This window comes from Melopsittacus undulatus, chromosome 4 (assembly GCF_012275295.1).
Source record: "Melopsittacus undulatus isolate bMelUnd1 chromosome 4, bMelUnd1.mat.Z, whole genome shotgun sequence".
Classification (NCBI taxonomy): domain Eukaryota; kingdom Metazoa; phylum Chordata; class Aves; order Psittaciformes; family Psittaculidae; genus Melopsittacus; species Melopsittacus undulatus.
This window is the reverse complement of record NC_047530.1, coordinates 14,337,150-14,355,240: the sequence shown is the minus strand read 5'-3', so window position 1 is coordinate 14,355,240 and position 18,091 is coordinate 14,337,150. Positions and strand designations below refer to the sequence as shown.

At 42.5% G+C, this 18,091-nt stretch overlaps 1 protein-coding gene and 1 non-coding gene across 2 annotated transcripts; one reads left to right on the top strand and one right to left on the bottom strand.

Annotated features, from left to right (window-relative positions):
• Window positions 1–1,423: 1,423 nt before the first annotated feature.
• On the bottom strand, window positions 1,424–11,013 carry TBPL2 (TATA-box binding protein like 2). Its single transcript, XM_005152347.1, has 7 exons — window positions 10,963–11,013; window positions 7,814–8,205; window positions 6,734–6,821; window positions 5,967–6,058; window positions 4,923–5,090; window positions 3,255–3,349; window positions 1,424–1,503 (listed from the first exon to the last, which is right to left on the bottom strand). The coding sequence occupies exons 1-7, from the start codon at window positions 11,011–11,013 to the stop codon at window positions 1,424–1,426; spliced, it is 966 nt and encodes a 321-aa protein (XP_005152404.1).
• On the top strand, window positions 10,867–10,938 carry TRNAG-UCC (transfer RNA glycine (anticodon UCC)). The gene has a single exon. It is a non-coding gene; the product is annotated as a tRNA-Gly (tRNA).
• Window positions 11,014–18,091: the final 7,078 nt, after the last annotated feature.

Sequence of the window (18,091 nt, the reverse complement as noted above, 5' to 3'; positions counted from 1 at the left end):
AACTGGTAACTATTATGACCAGTAAGGAAGTGCACGAAGTTTCCCAAACATCTTTTCCAGAGGAGCAGAGACAGTTACAAAAGCACTTGAAGCATATTACAAAAACAGAAGTTGAAATCATGTCTTCACTGAATCAGAAGTAAGCTTGTGACAGCAAAACTAAACCCAGCAAGACTGCAACACTCTGTCCTGTATAAAGCCGTTGCCCATACTGTGTATTTCCATAAAGGACAGACCCAAGATTTTGGCCTGGGTTACACTTAACTCGTCTAACAGCAACCTCTAGTGGTGTTTCCTGACAGAGCTATCTCATCTTCGACAGGACACAAGAGGAACTTAGCAGCACCAAAGACCTGTTCCAGAAAACACAACCCTGCTTCCAGGGAATCATGGAAGGTATCAGAACAGTCAAGAGACAGTCTTTGCAGTGTTCCTACTTGCATCACTAGTCTGAGCATGACACCTTTTGCAAAGGAAGCCTTGTGTTCACTTGGAGAAAAAGCAAAGTACAAGAACCTCATTGTTTTACCTGAAAAATTACAAAATTTGGTATAGTGCCACTGGTTGAAGTCTGGTTAAATATCCCATATAATTAATTGAGCACCCAAGGCTTGTATTTTCCTCGAGACCATTTTAGAGGCAGTTCCCTAACCAATGTGTTCTTGTTTGTCCCAAGCAAAAAACTCCCATCATCTGAGGGAACTTCAGCCATAACAAGTGGGTACCAATTTTGTTAAAAATCTAATTGTAATGACAAATCGGATAATTTGTTTAGTTACACCTCCCCCCCCCAGGCTTTTTAGGTATGTTCCAGCAGTCAGGGGCCTTGAACATTTTCTCTGTAAAAGGAAGACCAACACCATTACACACAAGAGTTTATCCAGCCAGCAGGATCAGAAGGATTTGGTATATATCCTCTACAAGTTCTGTCCTCAAAACTCTGCAATCAAGCTCATGCTGGATTTTGTAAGCTATATTGTAGATAAAAAAATTTTAGTTTAAATATGAAAATACAGCATTGCAGGAGCTAGGTTGCAATACACTTTATGTTGAGGATTTTGATAAAGCTAGTTTGAAGCGCAGTGTTGTCTTAGTTGTTCAACAGGAGAAAAAGACACATGGTTCCTATTACAAAATACTTTTAAGTGCCACCTTAATATACATTCTATTCAAAGTACATTTATTTGTCAAATTTTTCAGCTTGTCAGAAGCTGTCAGAACACAAGTGAGTTACAGACAGCTAATCTGAAAGCAAAGAACCTGACAATTTCAGAAACCATAGAAAGGCATCAGCATTTATAGCGTTCAGAACAGTACTGTTTGCTTAATAATCCACAGCAGTACAGGTGGGTCCAGGAATACCCTTGCTTCTGTTCCATGCATAGTAATACATGTATTATTCTTAGTTGCTTTGTGGGTCATATTATGATGGTTTCTTGAAACCTTTTAGAATGGGGTAGATGTTCTCAAATGCTTCATAGATTTCAGAACGCTCTTTTGCTCCTAAAAAGACATTCAGAGAAAAAAAAACAACAAAAACAACCCAAGAATTAACAGATTTAAGAATAACTGCATACAACTCAAACCTAACAAGATTACAAACCATGAAGAAATGGGAATTGAAAATAACTTACTATTAGTTTGAGGCAGCATTTCCATCACACTTCCTCCACCTCAGAAAGAAGAATTTCTAGCTTGCTTTAAGACTAAACTTTTGTTTAATCTGTGAAACCAAACCAGCAGTTAGCTACTCTTGACAGGTGCAAAACATTGGCTTTGGGGGAGAAAAAGAAAAAGACACTTGAGCACCACCATGGTGTTATCTGCTTAACAGGAGCAGCTATGTCTGTCCATACATTAGTGGGAAAACAGACAAGAAATTAAGGATTTTTATTTTAATACTGGAAGTTGAGCCATACTTTGAGAACTCCCCATCTCCAGTTCTGAGAAGCTACTTTTAAGTTTTGTTAGGGAACCTGAGATTTCAAAGCTAGCCTTTTCCATGTTACTGCACATAAATCTTTAATACCAAGTCTTGTACACTAACTGTATTACAGTAGGCAGGAATATTCCGTACCACTGACACTATCATGTTAGTACAACATATATCAGCTTCAAGAAAACTGTATTTAAATGAATTAGCAGTTAGATTAAATGCCACTCAGGATGACTGTGCAAACCCTTCCCTCAGAATGCACTTGGACATGACTAATTCACCTGCATTACTACAACCTTGTCTTCCAAAATTAAGGTTACTTCCAAGTTGCTTTCTCAATTAGGAAAAAAACACCTCTCAGCTCAGTTCAGTTCTGTCCTTAACAGTTGTGCCCAGTATTCACAGACAGGGACTTGCCTTAGTGCTTCTGGGCCTCCTGCACACTCAAGGGTATTACAATTACTGTAAAAATAACTTGCAAAAATGCAAGTTATCAGTGGAATGGCACTGTCCAGTGTGATTTTACTAGACACAAGAAGGTGGGGGAATATTGGAGGGAGAAGCATTTAAGCTTAGTACAGAGCCCTCCATTTTCAGCTGATTTGTGATTTATGTTAGCAAGAATCTCTGGCTAAGGCAGGCACTTCTCTTTTGTCTTTCACGTAACTCAAAGCATTCAGGTCCTCTGGGAACAAGTACCATTTATATTTCAGTACATCAGAATAAAAGTATTTCACAAGCTTTGAAAAAGAATGTGATAGGAACATGCACTTGGGAATTCAACATTTTTTGACATAGGATCTGAGGTACAGATATCTACTGAGCACACTTACTCAGCAAGGCTTTTGCCTCCTGAGCGTTTTGGCCAGACAGTCTGGAACAAGTTCTTAGATCTCCACCCTTTCCTCTAATAATCCCTTCTGAATGTTTAAGTGAAGTGTTTTAAGAAGTTTGCTTCCTGTCCAAGGAATTTTAAATTGCTTATTGTGATATTCATATGTAAGCAACTGAGTAATTACTAGCATGTCATCATCATGTTGAGATTCTGCACATTGACACATGGCATTATGCTGTGAATAAAGATACTCAGATTTAATAGCGGGGAAATCTGAGACAGTACATGAAGCAGCATGAGCTTCTAGTGCAACAATACAGATACTGTTATCTGCAGAAAACATAGATAAGCAGCTGTAGGCATTAAAATGATTGTTGAGTGGCTTTACTGTTACAACATAGGCATTTAGCTAATGTTCAATTTAAATGCTCTCAGAAAATGTGGTGGCTCTTGATTACAGATGTACAGAGGGAGACCACTTACCAGTCAGTACAACTTTTCCAGACACAAAGATAAGCAGCACTATCCTTGGTTTGACCATCCTATAAATAAGGCCAGGAAACAGTTCAGGTTCATAGCTGTTTCAAAACAAGCAGGTAAGATGAGTAAAATGCAAATACAGTTTCACTGTTGTACACATGAAGTACTCTTTAATTATATTAGCAATAGAATAGTTAAACCTAGGTTTTGGCTAGCTACCCAGAGAAAGGCAGGTCAGGTTTTAGATATCTTTAAAAGAAACCCAGTCATCCCAGTTGGAGCTGATAAGAGTTCTTCATGCTTACTTTTAAAGACTTCTGAGCCACTTCTGAAAGTGATTTTTCCATAGCATTGAAAAGTTATTGTAGTCTTCAACTAGTACTCAAATCCTTCTTAGTCTGCAAAAAGTCCTTATCAGGAAGCATCTTGCACAGTAAAGAAGAGATGACAGCCAAGTCAATCTTTTATATTTAGTCCTCAAATTAAATGCAATGTACTAAATGCAGTGCTAATAAAAGACAACTTTTATTTTGTCAGTGCCAAAATCTTCATCTTTTCCTCAGTGATGGCAATAAGTAGTTCTTATCAAGCACATCTTGAAGGCACAGCTTGTCCATCACTCAGCTACAGGTTTACTTTAAATTGATGGCTAAGACACCCAGAGAAAAAGAACCTAAGTGATATTCCAGAAACACACGATATTTTCAGTTCTGTATTCTGCAGCTGCAGTCTGGCTTCATACCTGAAGGTCAGCAACCTTATCCTTGCAGATAACTCCCTTCAAAGCAGATGCCTAAGAAGCCCTTTTTGTATTAAAGGTTCACAGTGGAGCAAAGACACAGACCAGGTTCAAGAAGCTTAAGAGCTGCTGCAATTAGATCTGAAGTACTTAATCAAGACTGGGTATTTTCCTATTGACATGATCTGCAGTGCAGACAAATACCCACTAAGATTTGATGTTGCACTTGGCAGTAACAAGAGACTAGTAAAATTGTGATAGCTGCTCAGGTTAATGAAAGTCTCTGGCAGACATTGCTGATAAACAGCAACAGCGATAGTGTCAACAATATTCGTGGTCAAAGAGAGCTTTTACAAAAAAGAATATCTTCATTAACCAACTAAGGAAACAACCCAGGAGCATCTTACAGTTCTTCAGCCCTTCATCTTAACCAGATCTAACACACATCCACTTTACCCCAGAAGTGACTCAACACTAGTGTAGCATGCTCTCAGTTGCAAGGTTTCTAAAGCTGGTGTTTATGGTGTCCCTGCAAGGAGAAAGCAGTGACCACCACATAGGAGGACAATTTAGAAGAACAATTCACTGTTCAATGGTGTTAGTCATGGTTTCAAGCACTGGAAGCTTTACTGCTAGCTGCTGTATGCCATCCTGGCAATTAAGCAGTGGGTCATTTGTGGCTTGTGCCCCACTTGGAACAGGAATTACTGAAGAAAACTTTACTATCTTTATCATCACCACACATGGCATCTACAGCCATTTCATGCTTGCTAAACTGGTGAGCATTGTCTTTTAATGAGTAAAAGGCATGCCTGATATTCAGTATCTGGTTGTTACTCTTTTTTTGCCAGGCTTTTAAGTCTCAGACTTTACATCTGTTTGGCAGCTTACAAAAAACACTGCTCCAAGTTGTAACTCTGACTTCCACATACCTGCTGAACTGCTGGTGAGTGAGAACCAAGCCTTCCAGCCGGATGGGAAACCTCACATCACAGCTCCCAACCATATTCTGTATCTTGAAGTCCAGGAACTTGGCAGGGAACCCAAGCTTCTGTACCACACGTGCATACTTTCTGGCTGCAAGACGTGATTGCTCTTCACTAAGGAAAGGGCAGAGGGTGAAAGCAGCTTTTATTAGTGCTTTCTTCTGCTTTCAAGATGGAAGTCAGTTTAGAACCACCATCATGCTAATCTAAACTCCAGAAAAAAAATATGCTACTCCTCAAAATAGCACACTTCTATCCCCTGAACCACTTTGGTAAGATAGAAGGATTAAGGCACTTCATCATTCACTTTCCTCTGGTCTATGTGAATACACTGCAGCATGCTGCATCATCCCAGAATTTCCTTCTTCAGGGGTTTCTTTCTCACTTCTTTACGCCAGCTTCTCAGAGCTGATCCAAGAGGTAGACTGCAGACACCAGAAGAATCATCTAGGTACTAGGGGTGGTGGCAGGGGTTGGAGAAGAGTCCTCCTAAGCTGTAAATTAATGCATTGTCTCACTGATAGTTTAGGGCAGCTGCTGAACTTGAGAACAGCCTGAGTACAGAGATAAGATGTGCTTTTCTCCAATCCCATTTTTTTCCTCTAGAGGCAGATGTGTTGACCAATGAACAGGCACTGAGGAGAGACTTGACAGATGAAAGTCATGTCCTAACTCACTTTAAAGTTGGTCAGAAATGCAAATAGCCCCTTATCACTTCCTGGGCTTTTAACAGATCTTTTAACAGCTTTTCTGCTGATGTCTGCTCAGCTCAATCTATATGCAAGGACAGAAGTACACATTTCAGTAATTACTAAGCTGCATCATGAAGAAAGTGGACATTTTTCAATACCAGTGCTTCACTGTTTTCTTGCAATTATGACAGCCCTTTGATAGATAATTTAAACAAGGCTTACTGATGTTAATCAGAAACAGGCAGAGCTGCAAGACCCAGACCTTTAGAGGGAAGGAAACACACAAAACAAAAAATACCTTTTTGCTCCTGTGCAGACCATTTTTCCTGAACTGAAGATGAGGGCTGTTGTTCGTGGCTCCCTGATTCTCATGATCACAGCAGCAAACCTCTACAAATTCAAAGGAAGACCTCACTGTCCAGCTAAGAGACTTTATTGGTACTGTATTTTCTATTCATTCTTCCAAGAATGGTCACTTTCAAAGCTCAACACAGCATGCATTTGCTCTGTGAGTCTTTGTTTATCCCTGCGAAGTTATTTCCACACACCATCCCCCCCACCCAGGACCAGGGGGCTTAAAACTACAGTCACAGGATTACTGCTTTGTCCCTTACATTTTGTTCAGCAGTGTGGAGTCACTTTTAGAAAGCCTATTATTCCTAGTGTAATTCTATAGTCTAGGCCACTTTATAAGTATCATGTAATATCAGTTTCACTCCAGTAATTCTCTTTTCTTCACCCAGGAGTTTCAGGGCAGATCTTTTGTCCCTCCCATTGAGGGCTGCTTGAGCCATTTCCGCTGGAGGTAGCTGGCCACATGTGGGAGAGTTCCCCTCTTTTCTTAAAATACCTTAGTAACATCGCATTGCTGGGGATTTATTCAAATTAAAAACACATATCCTTGTGGTCCCCTGTATTTCTTTAAATTTAAGAGGCCCAAGTTGTAGATCCTTATGATTTTCCCCTGTGGGTCAAGACAGTGCTGTTAGAGTACACAGCTCATAATGAATTTGCATATTAGAATTCATCAGCACTGAGAAACGTAAGCAAGTCCTTAATATTTACCTTTGGGTTATATTCTGCATTTCTGGCATGTAGAGCTATATTCTTCAGATCTAGTTTACAAGCCAAATTTACAGTTGACACTATATTCCTGAGAAATGAGAAGGGAATTTTCTTATTGTAAAAGCAAGTCACTGCAGAGCCAACTCCCAACACACTCCAATTAATAATTACCATGGACTAATTTTCTGCCTACCTATTCTCTATTCTAGCATTAAGCTACTTTTGGCAAAACTTAAGTAATTCAATACCAGAATTACAGTTTCTGAGATATAACAGGGTATGAAATTATTAGTCCCTGAATACTAAGTTTGTATGTCTTCCAATAACTACAGCACTGAAGCCTTCTACACCTTTAAACTGAACCATTACTGAGTATTTACAGAGTTACTACAGCACTTAAATTAGTTAAAAGTATATTATTCTCTACAGGTATAAACTACTCCATAGTTGTTCTAGCCTAGACAGGACCTTTAAATGAGGCCAGAATTTCTCACACTTCTTTTCATGCCCCTTTCTCTTGCTCACTTCAGACTGTTTTCTGCCCTCAGAAAAGCAGGCTGACATCTTTAAATCCCTAGAGTCTGCTGTCATCCTTAGCATTCTCCTTGCTGGAATAAATCCTCCTTTTCAAGTATTTTTGTCTTTTCATCCTGCAGACTGAAATAACTAGCAGAACATGCTATATATAATTTCTACCAAATAGTTCTCCCTCTGAGACTTCAGCTTCTGTCCCTCAGAAGAAGCTTTTTCCTCTTGACAAGCCAGAGGCCTTTCAGACGCTCACTCACCCGGCGTGTTTATCCAGTCCACTCTCCCATTTTGCTAAGCTGTGTACTGTTCCATGCCACTTCCATTTTAGTGTTGCACTGATCAGCACAGTATCCAGTTGCCTTCTAATATGGTCAGTTCATTTGCTCGATGTCTCCTCAAAGAGGAGTGACTGCCCCTCTATAGTTTTTATTTGGTGGGCTTATTTAAGCCCAAACTCCACCTGCTATGTTCTCAGAAGTCAGAGCAGTACCTCGCAGTTTTAGCAAAGCTATGACTTTTATATGCTGTATGTATAATACATAAACTTACTGTAACTGAGGAACTATGCCAGAGCTTTCTGATGCAGGTGTCATTTGGGTCATAGGTGTCATTGGAGGACATTTGCCAGATGCTTCAGGAGATGATTGAGTTGCACCTGGGTACGACAAGCTGCTTTCATCCACAAAGATGCCACGGTCCTCATTTCTTGATATTGACCCATCAAGTTCTTTTTGCTTTTCATAACCATCTTCAGATAGATTTTGTTCTTTGTCATCTTGGGTAATGTCTGGAAGAAAGCTGAGATCCACAGAGAAGTCCATAGAAAGATCTTTGGGCTGATTCAATTGAGAACCAAACATATCTTCAGTGGTTTGAATTGGAAGGTCTACATCATAAGGACTCATGGGAGTAAACAGCCGAGGACTAGCTGAGAGGTCATCCTTGAATTAAGAAAAAATGTCATTAAGGCTCTTGTATTAGAAGATTTACTTTAGCTGGAAGACTAAATAAGATTGATCTTCTCTTCAATGAGGAAGTATCATTCATTCTTTTTTTCCCTTGATACATATTAAAGAATCTTTAAGAACTGAAATTGTGTCTTTAGCTTGTCCAGCAGCATATAAAAATCCAGGTAACTTCTATAGCAGAGATACATATTTTCCAACCACATTTCAAAGGCAGTCTAGAACACTCCTATATAGTACCACAAATTAAGAAATACCAAACACATTCAGCTGTGACTGGAGGTACAGTGTTGGCACTTTGCCCTTCACAGCCATTGTCATGGCTCAGTTATTCACGTAACCAACACAATTGCTGATGACTTTTTTCAGGGAAGACAGCTGTCACTTTCTGGCTGGCATTATTAACTCCCATTCAGTAATTTACCGTTTCCCCTCCTTGCTACCAGAGGACAGTGTCAATGCTGTTTTGGATTTGTGCAACAGAGGGCAGCAGCTCGCAGAATCACGAGCAGTTACAGCTTCTGCTGCTGGAGGTCACCAGACTAATTCAAGTGAGACAGTCAGCAAAGCCAGTGTCCTTTCACAGATAGCATGCAACATACTCGCAAAGTTCTTACATACTAATTATTAAAAGCTATTTAAAAGGCGTCATAATATTGAAAAGGCAAGAGTTTAGAAAAGGATTTATTCCCTTCACCACCAGCACATGAGCCTCTAGTTAGTAAATACATCTTCCAAGAAGGTGGTTTCTGCCAATACCCCCAGCAGGTGAGAACTTGGACTAGGTGATCCATACAAGAGGTTTTGTGTTTGTTCAGGCATTTTTGGCTTGAGATCCAAAAGAACTCAAAAAGTCCAAGCACAATCAGAACAGGGAACAGTGCACAAGACTGAGGCCCTGAGTTGGCAGCAACCGCCTGAGCTCCAGTGGGAACAGAATTTCCAGATCAGTGCTCAGTGCTTTCCAGCCCCAAGCTAGTGCCACTCTATGTCCTGTGCTAATCACCTCACTTAATGCAGCCATGCACAAGGGGAGATCTCTACATCTACTTCACACTGTATTTGCCTATATATACTTTGAAAACCCTAAGTGACATACCCTCCCAGAGAGGCCTTACTAGCTTAAATACAGATGTGATCAGGTCAGGCTCTGAAAGGACCACCAACACCTACATTCAAAGCTGTTTCTAAAACTGATTTTTAGATGCAGAGCCCCATATGAGATCAGTTGGGGCAGAGCGCTATTGAGTAAGACAAAGTACTCCAGAACCCATTGGCTCTTTGGAAAATGTTATCCAAGAGCACTACCTGAGAATTAAAAGGCCAGATACAAATGTATTAACAGTTACTAATAACAATATACTAAGCCTGTAGGGATATGCATACATCATACTAAGGGGCATCAAAGAATGCGATAATAGTAAAAAAAAAAACAAACCAAACCCCAAACCCCAACCCTCAGTTTGTATCACAGCTTAAAGAAGCTGATAGAAAAATGAGGCTGGAATTATTAAACAGCTGTAAAACAAAGAAAAAAGTAACAAACTACATAAATTAGGTCAAAACAGAAAGCAAGTCTTCCTTTCTCATCAGATTTCCATATAACTGGTACAGGGAAAAGCACTTATAGGGTTAGGTGCTGGGAATGATTGCCTTCTTGTTAGACACTCAGAGGATGTGAAAGGAGGCACAAGACCATGTTTGTATTGGGCTGGCTGCCAAAGGGTTTTGCTATAAACTCTAGGTTAATTAACTTATTGAAGGCCTGATCAACTGCATAGCTTCAGACATCTCCCAGCAGTGCCAGGAAGGAAATTCCTCACCCAGATCCTGTCAAAGGTCACTAAGTTTGGGGGAGATTGAGGGGAAGCAGCCATTTCCACTTCTACTGCAGGAATCCCTGCAACCCACATATGCAAATCTGATCCTTTAAGCAACAGACTTGGCTTTTTTTTCCCTTTCTGCAGTGGTATCTCATACATCTGCTATTATCAAACATCCCAGCAGGTCTGAAATACAGAAAGCTCAGGAATATTTCCAAAACTCTGGTTATACCTCACATCATTATGCACTTTGTAGGGCCATTTTCAGGGAGCTGTACTAGCTGCCATTTTGGATTTAGACAGCCTGCACTAAACCCATTTTCTGAGGTGATAAGTGGCTTGTAATAGGAGACAAGCATAGAAATAGAGTTTCCTGTATGAAGAGGCTGCTCAGCTGCGAGTCCAGCCCTCTCCTAGACCCTCCCCCTGTGGTCTCTGCAACCTCCCGAGATCAAATCGCCCAAATACCAAAACCCAGAAATTTTTGCAAACGTTTACCAAACAACATGGAAAGATGCGAGCGTCCTGCCCCCTCCGTGCCAACACACCCCAGCGCAGCCGCTGGTCCTGCGAACAGAGCTCCGCTCGAACGCGGCGGAGCTCCTCCTTGAGCACGTTAAGAACGACCTCTCCATCAGTGTGACCCTCCAGCGCTCCTCATGCTCTCAGCAGCTCAGGAAAGTTGTGGGTCGCTACTCCCCACACGAGGCTATACGAGGAGCTATACACTATAGCGGGAGGAACCGCGGAGCTCGGCCGGAGCTCGGCCGAGGCGCCGCACGTCAGAGACGAGATGGAAATGCTGCATAACAAGGCGTTGGTGGTATAGTGGTGAGCATAGCTGCCTTCCAAGCAGTTGACCCGGGTTCGATTCCCGGCCAACGCAGGTTTACTTTTTTCGCTCCCCTACCTGCCCTTCACAGCGCTCCAGATATCTCTCCAAAGACGACACACCATCCATGATCGCAGCCACCCAGCAGGTCCCCCCATACCCCTCCGGTTCTGGCTTTAATCCCGAGGAGGGGAACCGGGAGCAGGTGCAGCTCCTCAGGGAGTACAGGTGTGTCTTTTAGGCTTTGGGCTTTTCCCCTGCCTTTGCAAGGGTTTGCTCCATGCTGCGGAAGGGCTGGAGGAACCAGAGTGCTCTGATGTGCTTTAGAGGAGCCTGCAAACATAACTTGCTACCCAGCTCCCATGAGCTTGCTTCTCTCTTAGATGCTGAACATAAATGTGGAGTTGAAGCCTTGGCTTAGACCTTGCAAAGATGATGCTTCACGTCTGGCTGGTGCTTTTTAGTGAGCAAGTGCAACGGGCCCTTAATTTCTCCCACCTGCCTCATTGACTGTAATAAGGCACACCTGGTCCTTTGAGGAAAACCCCAGTCCAAAATTACAAACCTCAGACTCACACCATTGCAATGGAATGATTTGTTCTTAGATGGGCCAGTATTGCAAATGCTGCTTAGTGGGAGGAAGCTATAAGCCTGTTTGCTGCTGTTTTCCCCTTGCAGGTATTTTCCCCACTGGTGTCTCTGTTTCTGCCCCTGTGAGCGATGTTGTAAGGCCATTCCTTCTTCAAAAGACTTGTGTAAAGAGTCTGGGTGTGACGGAGCGTGATCCCAGGAGGAAGTTTGTGTTGTGTGCCATTGATTGATGCTGCAGGAATGTCACCTGCCAATGCTGCTTGGCTTGGGCATTGCTTGACTTGATGCTAGTGGTTACTGTCGGCCTTGTTGCTGCATGTGATGGATGGATGGGACATATCCCTTTCTGGGCTGGTGGATGTGCTGACTGCTATGATCAATGTACCCTGTTGCTCTGCTAGACAGAACTTTGCTTTCTGCTGTGAGATCTGCTTGCAAACAACTAGCTGAGCTGAAAAAAACCTTTGGAAGAAGCTATCAAAGCCAGGCACATGGCAGGTCTTTTGGAGGTGCTGCCAGGCTCTTACGGCTACCCTAGAGGTGCAAAGGTTTAGGTTAGTAGCCTTTATCTGTGTTGCAGAGTGTATGTGGCTGATGAGAATCCTTCCCTCCCCAACACAGCCTATTGGGTTGGTTTCATGGTATTTCTAGGATTCACCTTGTCCCTGTGCTTTACAGGTGCCAAAAACCAAGCCCCAGAAAAAATCCAATCTCAAGGAGGTAGATTTACATCACACAGCCCTTCCCCAAAGACCCCAGAGGCAAGTCAAGAAGTAAAGCAAGGAGAGGACTCTCAAAGATGTTGCACCTTGAATTATGGAGGCTGATGGAGCTAGCTGGGACCTATTGAGGATGGTGCAAGCTAAAATGTCCCATTTCAGCTGGCAGGTGATTAGGATGGTTGCAGACCACTCCATGGCCTCACCTGGTTTTGCCAGCACAACAGGACAGCATATCGAGGGCTGAGAGGGTTTGGCTCTCACCAGTGTTGGCAATCCCAGCCCTCACAGGCCCCTTCATGACAGTATGGGCCTGAATTGACCACAGGGGTCGTTGTATTCAGCACAGGGGTTGTGCTGAATTTGTCTTGTCCTTACAATGATACCTCATGGGGACAGGAAATCGGTGCTCCCTCAGTATTGTGAACACTTGCTGTGCTGAAGTTGGGAAGCTGGAGTGTCCTGTAGTAATCATGGTGTTTCCCTGGTGTGGTCCTGCAGCTTAGTGCTGCGTTTCCTCAGCTAATTAATCCTTTGTTGCACTGCAGAACCCCCCTGAGATGGGCTATGTTAATCTTACAGCTCCTGGGGATTTGTCTGCATTTTGTGAACCTGAGATGGAGAGGTCAAACTGGGGTGATTAAGTGGGAGAGGCTACATCAGAGATGAACATAAAATACAAACCTCTTAATATCGGTGTTGCTTCCTGCCATGGGAAGGGGCATCCTGCAAATAGCACGGGCATCAGTGCAAAGCGATGTGAGCAAGTTGTGCAGTTTGGTGCTTCTTCTGTTAAAAGGGTGTCAGATTGTTTCCCTTCTTGAAGTGAAAATGTTTAGAAAGCTGAGAGATTATCAGAGAGTAAAGAGTCACATTCTGTGGGTGATTCAAGCTCTCAGGGTTACTTTGATGTAAGGGAGGTAAGGATCTTCTGGATCCTGCCCAAGGGAGGGGAGGCATGGCTGTGCCTTGGGAAAGCTCCGTGTTCACAGCTTCCTCCTCAAGGCTGAACATCCACTCGTGGTGCCTGGCATGTTGGAGGCTCAGTGAGTGAGGTGCACAGTGATGGAGAGTTGCAGTGAGTGGAGGCCCAGGTAGTGGGATGTCAAGGAACCTCCTTTTCCTTTGCAAAGCAGCAGCCACCCAGAGCCAGGCCAACGTGACTCATGAGCAGGACCACTCAGAGCAGGGAAGAAACCATGCTCCCTCTGCGCAGTGGAGGCAGCTGTTATACACAGCCCTGCATAGTGGGAGCCAGTTATGGGGCGATGAATCATCCAAAGTGCACAGTTACTGTAATGCTGAATTGTCATGAGTCTTAATTAGCAAATTGCTTAATTTTACTTAGAAAGTTGATGATTGCTACAGCAATAAGTGCTTTGTGTATTCTTTGTAAGCATCATTAAATATCTTTCTTCCTTGGATAACTAATTGGAGAAGACTATTCCAAAGAGCTTCCACTACTGTGACTGTGTCAGTCTCTTAAACATTTCTGCAGCAGACATTCCTGCTTTACCTGGATTCTTTAATCTGGTTGTGGGATGGGACTCACAGGAGACTTTAAAAAACCTGGAAGAGACAAGGAGCAAGTCAGTAAGGAAGCTCTACCTGTTTAATTCATTAGTGCTCTCAGCAGCTGCCTTCTATTTTAGCATGCCGTAAATGTCTACCTGCTTTCTTTGAAGTTGGTTAATCTGGTTTGGCTTTATCTTATCTTTTTTTTCAGGACGATGTTTTAGAATTAAAAGCTCATGACTGACAATGCTCTGCTTTCCTGAGCTTTCCTGAGCTTTCCTGAGCTTTATGCTAAACTTTCATAGGTGTAATTGTCTCAGAAGAGTATAGCTTGTCTCAGGTGTAGCTTGCATCGCCTGGTGCCCTCGCTGCCTGCAGCATTAAAGCCTGGCCTTTGGAGGAGGTAGAAGAGCAACTGAGAGCAGGACCGTGTTCCAAGAAGAGAGGAATATTTTATGCACAGGCCCTGTTTTGGTCCCTGTGTCTTGATTCCCTTCTTGCCAAGGATGTAAATAAAGTGAGGTTCTGAGGAGGACCCCAAAGGGGGGTTCAGAACGAAGTGCAGACAAGCTGCAGTGTGATTGGTGGGCTCTACAGGAATGAAGGACCTGCATGGAGCTGGCAAGGCTCTCAAGAAACTGCAGCACAAAAGGCATCTCAGAGGTAAATGCTTGATGCTGAAGTGCCTTCAGTCTGACAAGTGTGACAATCACACTCTCATACTTATTTATCCAATAGGACTGCATTCTAAACCTGATCAATGCTTATCAGTGTCAGTATATAGTGGATTTATTGCCAGGGAAGCAAAGAAGCCACCACAACTACTCACTGAGTAATAGTGAGTAATTTTATAGAACCATAGAATCATAGAATAGTTAGGGTTGGAAAGGACTGTAAGATCATCCAGTTCGAACCCCCCTGCTATGGGCAGGGACACCTCACATTAAACCATGTCACCCAAGGCTCTGTCTAACCTGGCCTTGAAAACCGCCATGGATGGAGCATTCACAACTTAATTTGACTTTTAATTGTGAATGGTAAAGTGTATCATCATTAGGTTATGGTGGTGTAAATACAAACATAATCAGGTTCATTAGATTTGATATTTGGTTCTAACTTGCCCCTGTGTAAATCAAGAATCACCCTCTTAGAGAAGTGAGGTTACAATGACCTGAAATTATGTCAGTATCTAGTTTAATTTTCAGGTTTACTGAGTGATGAAGAACTGTAACTTCCCATTTGCCTGAATCAGATGATGCATTCCAGGTCACATAGTGGTAAGGCTGCCACTTCTTAGTCCTGGTCAGACTAGGGCTCTCTTATTCACTGAACAGAGCAGTAATGTGGGATTTGGTATTCTTTGCAAACATTAGCAGGCTCTCAGCATTTGTCTGCTAATGTGTGTTCCTTCCATGCTAGCAGAGACAAGCGTGAAGTCAATGCTCAGTGTGCATTGACTTCTGGAAAAGGAAAGTCACTTTCGTCAGATGGAAAAGGGGTAAACTGGCTAGAAAAGAGACATTTTTTCCTGGCTTCTACAGCACTATTATGTGTGATGAAGACACTAACTGCCCCCATGTCAGAGAATTGCTGAGAACCAGACCCAAAGAGGATTGCCAAATGCTCCCCTGAATGCCAGAGGAAGCACTGTAAGTAAAAGTCATCTGTCACAACTGAAAGGCTGACTGGTGACTTTAAAACTGTATGGTTAACTTAGTTTAATTTTCTTATCTATGCAAAGCAACAAATGAAGACATTCTGTATGTTGTTTGCGTAGAAATCCACTCGTCCTGGCCCAGCTGTGCTCTTAAGCCTTGTACTGCAGTGTAGGGGAGAGCACATTGGTCTGTTCTTATTTTTTGTTCTGTGTTGCATTTAAAATACTGCCACAAAAGGGGGAAACAGGGAGGAGGAGGGGTAAAAAGGGTAAAGAGGGGGCTTTAAACATTGGCTGCCACCTTAATTGCAACCTAGCAATTAATGGCTACAGGCTTTCTTGGATGGCTCCTCCATGAATGTCACACACAAATATATCTGACACCTGGGTTCAGATGTATTCTTCTGTGCTTTTTGTTAAGTCATCTTTCTAATTTTTGTGCCAAATGGGCTGCCTAAATTGAATTGCATTTAAATGAGGTGTGTGTGCGATGGATCATCTGACTGCTGCTCTTTCCCTCCAAGTTTTGTGACAAATTGCTCTAATGCAAACACCTTGTCTCATACCTTGAACTTACTGCTGCAATTAAATTCTGATCCTTTAAGCCTTATCTGGAAATAAACAGTAGCATTCATGCGTGTTTGCCCAGAGAAGCAGAGAGGTGTGTGTAGACCAGATGCTAACAGACCTCTATTAAGGGTCACATTGAAGACATGAGCAATGACATTAGCGTGTCTGGGACCTTCAGTGCAAGCTCTCCAAGAATTAGAGCAGACACTGTGATGCTTTCACTGCTGTGTCAGCTGAGGTATGTCACCACTAGAGTTTTTATTAGTTTACTGTATAGCGAAGGACAACTAAATATAATGCAAATACAATGAGCCAAGGAAGGGTGCCGACCAGCCACTGAAATCCCTGTAAAACAATTTTGTCTGAGTGATTAGGAAGATATAATGACTGACACCGCAATGAGTCTACAGGGTGAATGGCTTGGCGATTAGTCAGTTCTCATTACCTCTTCCTCCAATTAACAGCAAGCAAATCGGAGTCAACAAGACCTCAGGAGAAACTGGACTTCCCTAAAACACTGCCAGATGTCAGCAGAAGCTCCAATCCACCTTCCCCCCCCCCCCCGACCTTTTGGTACTTTTAACACACATAATTAGCTGTTAACGCAATCATGTTTCTGTCACCCTAGCCCTTCGCCTGTGGCCTGCCAATAAACACAGCTTAGCTGTGACGAAGGAGTCCATGCCCAGCTCTGCCCTCATGCTTTCCCTTGAACAGGTTATAGCATTTAAGACTATGGACATCATATACATATTATACATATGGCTTTCTTATACATTAGCTTTTGTGGTCAGTGTATAGAAATGGAATATGAGTTAATTCTCCCCATAAAATCCAAGAGAGTATTATGGAATATTTTTATCTATTCTTGGTGTCTGCAGTCTGTGGAAGAAGTTATCTTGTTGCAGTGCCTTATAAAAGTGCCACTTTTCCCTCTTTTCTTCAGTTCACTTGCCTGCAACTTGTCAGAATTAATTAAATTCTATGATTGCTTTGGCCTCCATTCAGTGGGCATTTACCCAGCTCATAAATACAAGAGTAGCTCCCCTGAGCTCTGTTTCCACTCAGGTAGAGTTGCTAAGGTATGCCCAGCAATGCTCTGAGGAAAATGAGAAACCCCTATGGGCAAGTGTTTGGGAGGGTCCTAATTTGGCTGTTTTATAAAATCCAAATCATGTTGCTCAAATCAATTAGGTCTTGCCTATTAATATTAAAACCACTTGCATTTATGCCCAGGTATTTTTATAGTCCCCTTTACTCCCAGTTCAGCATAGGCAATGCTGCTATCCAAAATAAATGAAGTATGTGAAGACAGACAGTTTAAAGGCGTTGAGGAATGTAACTGTTTCAGACCTCTTACCTGCTCAACTCTCACCTCATTTGTTAATGGGCTCATTTTTCCATGTAGTACAATAACGCTTTTCTCTGTGACATTTCATAAAAGACCTACTAAACCTCCTTTTGTCCCTTAGGGTAAAATCAGTTGAACTGGCTTCTTTTCTGGTGTCTTTCTATGTTCCCTAGAGAATCTGGGTTGGTTCTGTCTTTTGTCCTCCAGGCCTTACAAACAGTATGATAAGAAACCCTTAGATGTCTTATGAATTTAGATACAACATGGGCAGATGGTAGGTTCACTAAGGAGAGGCCTGTCATGATCGAAAAAGGTTGGATGTATAGGCAAAGAGAAGTATATTTGTTCATTTTAAATATGAGGAGCTAAAATAGCAACTAGCAGAGAGATGTATAGTTTGTGACATCATGGGGAACTTTCTGGATATCTGGGGACACTGTTGCTCCTTCTGCTGTTTGCAGAATGTCTCCCTGGACACAAAGATTTGCAAACATTTCCATACCTCCATCCACCCTTGGGATGCGGGTGTGTGTTACCACCGGTGGTAGCAAACTGGGGAACAGAGAACAAAGATCCCCCTGGCTTGACACTCATTACATCAGGCAGGCAGCTGCATCCCTTGTGTGGCTGCAGATAAAATACCTTAGTATTAAACTTACTCTGCAGTGGCATAAACAGCTGGGATGGTTCCTGTGCTCTTTGATTTATCCCGACAGGCTGTGAGTGCCTTTACTGCACATTTCCTTAGACGTTTGTCACAGCCTGACACACGCCGCTCCCATGATGCCTCACAGAGCTCAATCA